The sequence below is a fragment of the Hibiscus syriacus genome, unplaced genomic scaffold, assembly GCF_006381635.1.
Source record: "Hibiscus syriacus cultivar Baekdansim isolate YM2019G1 unplaced genomic scaffold, ASM638163v2 tig00116989_pilon, whole genome shotgun sequence".
NCBI classification, from domain to species: domain Eukaryota; kingdom Viridiplantae; phylum Streptophyta; class Magnoliopsida; order Malvales; family Malvaceae; genus Hibiscus; species Hibiscus syriacus.
Window position 1 is genome coordinate 151,471 of NW_024063508.1, and position 5,324 is coordinate 156,794.

General features: G+C 34.3%; 1 protein-coding gene across 1 annotated transcript; it reads right to left on the bottom strand.

Moving 5' to 3' along the window:
- Positions 1 to 2,887: 2,887 nt before the first annotated feature.
- LOC120193201 (lactoylglutathione lyase-like) lies at positions 2,888 to 3,522 on the bottom strand. The gene is made up of 2 exons (XM_039195767.1): positions 3,238 to 3,522; positions 2,888 to 3,127 (listed from the first exon to the last, which is right to left on the bottom strand). The coding sequence occupies exons 1-2, from the start codon at positions 3,520 to 3,522 to the stop codon at positions 2,888 to 2,890; spliced, it is 525 nt and encodes a 174-aa protein (XP_039051698.1).
- Positions 3,523 to 5,324: the final 1,802 nt, after the last annotated feature.

Below are 5,324 nucleotides of genomic sequence, written 5' to 3' on the forward strand. Positions count from 1 at the left end.
CATTACCGTTAAAAAAGTTAACGTAGGTGATTAAAACATAAACAAAATATAACATTAGGTATGATTTTTATAAAATAATAGTTGAGTGACCAAAACAACACTAACAAATGAGTGACCAAATATATAATTACTCTTTTTTTATACTCGACATATTATATTTTTATTGCGTTTAAACTATTCTGTTAAGTTGTCTTGCAAATTTGAAGTTTCTAACAAAAGATTGTGGTGAGAGGAACGAGTGTTCACTCAGAGAAAAGTATTGAATTAAGAAGCTAAGTGTGGTGTGAAGAATTAAAGAGGTTCATTAAAAAAAGGAGTCGAATTTGGACGCTAACTGTCAACATAATATCGATGGTAAAGCTATTCACAAATTTGAGAGATTTGGAAGGGATTTTTATGAATCAGTCGTAGAAAAATTCACTAGAGTTTGACGATAGTAAGACTCTTAAGTAATCCTGACTCAAAGAATCGTTTGTTGACGTTGAGCATTGGTCCAAATCATCCAACTTGGCATGAAGCTAACAAGATAGAAGATCGTTAGAAAAGAAAAAAAAAAAGAGCATCTTTGCTACAAGACGCTCCCCATTAGCATGCTAGAAACAACGTCTAACACGTTTAAAGGAATCTCCCAGCGATTAGCAGTCACACACTCCAGAGCCCTCCTAGGCACGTTCATCCAGTAATGTTTCTTCATAGGGGTGTTTAATGAGTTGAGCAGCTCGAACACGATTTGGTCAAAGTTCGATAAAAACTCAACTATAGTTAACTCGAGTCGAACTTGAGCTCGACTCGAGATCTTAATAAGTTGAGTTGAGTAAAATTCACTCGACTCGATAAGTTTGCAAGCAACTCGTTAATTTTTTATATATAATTTTTTAATAATTATCTTAAAAAATTATTTCATACACTCAAAAATCAAACCTTATATATTATTTTGATTTATTTGTGGATTGTTATTTTGGAGTTTAGATTTTAAAATTACTTCATACACTCTTTTGATAAATTTTTTTGTTGAATTTATTAATTTATGTTTATATTAAGTTCTCTATATTATTAGTAGATTTTACTTATATTTAAGAAGAAAAAAAGATAAAAATTTCGTTGAGCTTAACGAATAATGAGACAAGCATTGAGCTTAACGAGTAAAGAGCAACGAGTAGAGCAATAAATTTTCTTAACGAGCATGAGTTGAGTAAAATTTTAACAAGCTTAACGAGTACCGAGTCAAGTTAAACATAAATTTTTTTAATAAACACAAATCGAACATTACTTAATTCACAATCAACTCGCTTGATAAGCATAGCTAGTTATTCATAAGATTCTTGCCTTTAGAATCTAACACTTTTTGGTTTCCATTTTTGTCAATGAAGCTGAAATGACAGTTAACAAACTTCGCATCCATGATGAGGGTCCAAATTTCTGCTAGGTCATCATCATCAGAGTTGATCTTTATTACTACTGGACATGAACCACTCTCAACAGCCATGTATCAACAGCCGAAATCAACCACAAATTGTATACCGTTAACCGGCAAAATTAGGCCAGTAAAATGTATGAGTTTTTTATTTAGCTCATTAAGGCAAATTAATATTTATTTTGAGATCTATATTATTTTTTATAATGACACGAAACTCATCACGTCGAGGTGATTAATTTTATTAAAAAAAAATTTTTTTATTCTATTTTTTTACCTCGATATGATAGATTTTAATAAAAAAAATTATATTTTATTTAAACTCATCACCTCAGCATGTTGAATTCGAATAAAATATATTTTTTATTAAAATTCATCACATCACCATGACGAGTTCTAATAACATTGTAAAAAATATTATAAATCCCAAAATAAATTTTAACTTGTCCTAATGGCCTAAATAAAAAAGCTCGTTATCGGGCTAAATCAGCCGAGTAAACCACTATCATGCCCTTTGTCATAAATATAAAGAGTCTGTGGTGGTGCATACAGATACAAAAACCTAGAATCTGAATAGAACCATCCATCACTACAAGTCCACAACCCGCAACCCTTGAATGAGCTCGTATATAATTAAAATGCTTGTAACCAAGTCTCCCATTTCGCTGCCACGTTTACACCGGAGTTGGTGGAGTCAAGAGAGAAAGGGTCTCTCATTTCGCCGTCACGTTTATACCGGAGTCGGTGGAGTCTAGAGAGAGAAGGAATCACTCTCGGAAACGACAACACCAGCTTGATGAGAAAGAAAAACAAACGTAACAAATTTTTTCGAGTTCCGAATCGAGGCTTAGGTGAGAGCAGAGGGCTTGGACAATATAAAAGACGTTTTCCCTTCATTTTCCTTCACTTTTGAACCGAAAGCAACCGACGGCAATTAAAATTGGTTCGTTCATCGAGACCATAATGGTTTTCCAAATATTCTTAGGTGTCATCATGTCATATGAGCAGCGTCGAGTCTGATCTTACTGATATTATCTTCTACCCGTATCAAGTTACCAGTTCACCCATCGAAGACCATCACTTGATAAGTTGGAATTTGATTCAATCTTTTCTTTCCACTTGATATTCCAAAATTCTCGTCTTCAAATTCTCAACTTCAATGAACAGAGAGAAAAAAAACTTGGATAAACAAAGGTAAGAACTTTTTAATGTATTAATGAAATGGAGAAACTAATTTGGAAAACAAAAATCTTGTAAGATAAATGTGGAATGTTTTAGTTGATTGATATCATTAATGATGTGGTGAAAAGGGTCTATGAAATAATTTCTCCCGCTAATCACTTGATATAAATAATGAGCAGAAAGTGAAGTAAGCGTGATGCAATCTGTTATTTAAAGCTGCATGCAAATTACAATCATCAGACTATGCGTAATTACTAGAATAAATGTTTGCAATCGCTTCGCTTAAATTGTCTAGTTGCTCAAATCCACTGGAGGATTGTGGCGATCAAACGGGAGCTTTATGTTTCCCATATATTGGGCAGGAACAAGCATAAGATTCTCAGAATTACATAATATTTCAACCATTAATCCATCCGGGTCGTTGAAAAACAGCTGGTCGATCTTAGTCCCATTTCCATCCTTCATCGTCCTCTTAATGTACTTGGTGTTGAACTCTTTCAATCTTTCCTCCATTTCTTCCATATCTTCACAATGCAATGGTTCAGTATTAATTTTTAAAAACAAAGAAATTCCATTTTTCAACTCTCAAGTATTATTGAATATTAAAAAGAGAAAAAGAAGAGTGGCTAAAGCTACTAAACCTGGAAAGAAATATGGTTGTCCTTAGGATCCAAATGATGGGTGTCAGAAGGCAACCTGTTTTCGTCCTGTGACTGCACCAAGTGAATCCCAACCCCATAATTGAACAACCAAGCGCCATCAAAATTATCTAAAGCAGGAGGCCGTTCAACTAACACGAAACCGAGAACCTTGGTGTAGAAATCAGTGGACTCCTTAACGTTTCTACATAGCCTAGACACATGGTTCAGTGCTAAAAGACAAGGCGCTGGGCTCTCTTCTTCTTTTTTTTCTTCCTCGGTTTCCATTTTGAAAAATGAAAATGCATGGAACTGTTGAGGTATGTAAATAGGGGAACTTCATTGAAAGGTATAAACGGCGCGTGGCAAACGAGGGAACATGTGGTGAAACAGTGAAGGAGAAAGTAAGGCGATTTTCCCGAAAAAATTACTAATTTTTTAATATTTACCTGTCATAAATTATTAAAGAAAATATTATAGATAGAATAACTTTTACAGAAAGAGTCTTACGTTAGTTGGATCTACATCAGCGTAAGGCGTAATTTATGGGTCGCGTCTTTCATAATTAATCTCGACCGATCACACTCTCCCCACCCGACCGTTTACACTCCTCATCCCATCTTATAAATGCCCCCTTTCAACTATTTCACAATACTAAATCCTCTCAAGTCATATCAAAAACCAAATCCCGGTCAAATTTTATTTAGAAAATAATATATTATATTACATTAATTAATATTTTAGTATTTTATTTAATTATTTTATATTTTTGTAGTTATAAAATGGAAGGTTGTCTGCTTCGTTTGGATGGAAATCATATATCGAGACATTTTGCTGATACGGTAACATTTTTAAATTCCATTTTAATTTAAATTATTAGTAAATATTTACTTATTTAATTTTTAACTATTAGTTTATATATTAATTTTTGTAATTATTAATAATTTTAGGAGAGCGACCGTATATTAGATCATTTTATCTGCAACCTTAAGTTAGTGATACCGACTCGTGTCTGGTCATATTTAGTCGAGGTTGGATTCGGTTACCTAGCTAGATATGAAGGCCAATGTAGGATAGAACCAAACATGATTTTTGCATTAGTCGAGCAGTGGAGACCGGAGACACACATTCCATCTTTCGTGCGGAGAGTGCACGATTACGCTAGAGGATGTCTCCATGCACTTGGGGCTTTCGGTAGATGGGGATGTGCTTTTAGTGGTGGCGCACGGTAACTGGAATTCATTGTACGAAGAATAACTAGGAGGTGTCCCGCCAAACTTTAAAGGTGGTCAGATTCTGTTAAATTGGTCGGATGCAAATTTCCAAAATTTGAGTGAGGATGTCTCGGAGGATCAGGTAAAAAATATGCACGAGCATTCATACTATAACTGATATGAGGGCTGCTGATGCCAGACAAATCGCGCAACCAAGTTCATTGTATATGGTTGCGCCATCTCGCCGATTTTTATCTGTCTAGAACGCTGAGTTGGGGCTCAGCAGTTTTGACATAAATGTATAGGGAAATGTGTCGAGCTACTCACTATAGGGAAAATGCTATCGACAGATATCTCCTTCTGCTACAGTCGTGGGCATGGTATCGCATGCCCTTTTTATGTCTGGTGTGAAGAACACGTTCGTATTCCCGCTATTATTGAGGTAATTACAATACTAATTTCATATATTAATCATTTTATCTAGTATAGAATAAAAATTATTTCCTTGAATAAGTGGTCTATTAACAGTAAAAATCACCGGGATCTACCTGATGAATTATAATTAATAAGGCTACTAATTGATCAGAGGACTGGCACAAATGTATGTATTTAAATGTTTGAAAATCTATTTTGTATTATCGTTATATAATTAGAATATTATTTTGATAAAATTATATATATTTGTTTTAGTTTGAATGTGCTCCTTATTGTAATGATGATATGAGGATTTGCATCCCACATAAGTTAAGGGGAACATTAGATGTTTGGATGGCGGTGGTCCCTCTGATCTGTTATGCGATTATCGAGTGGCACCCCACTGATCGCGTGCTCCGGAAATTTGGTTTTGTATAATCAATTCTAGAAGCACCTCAAAAT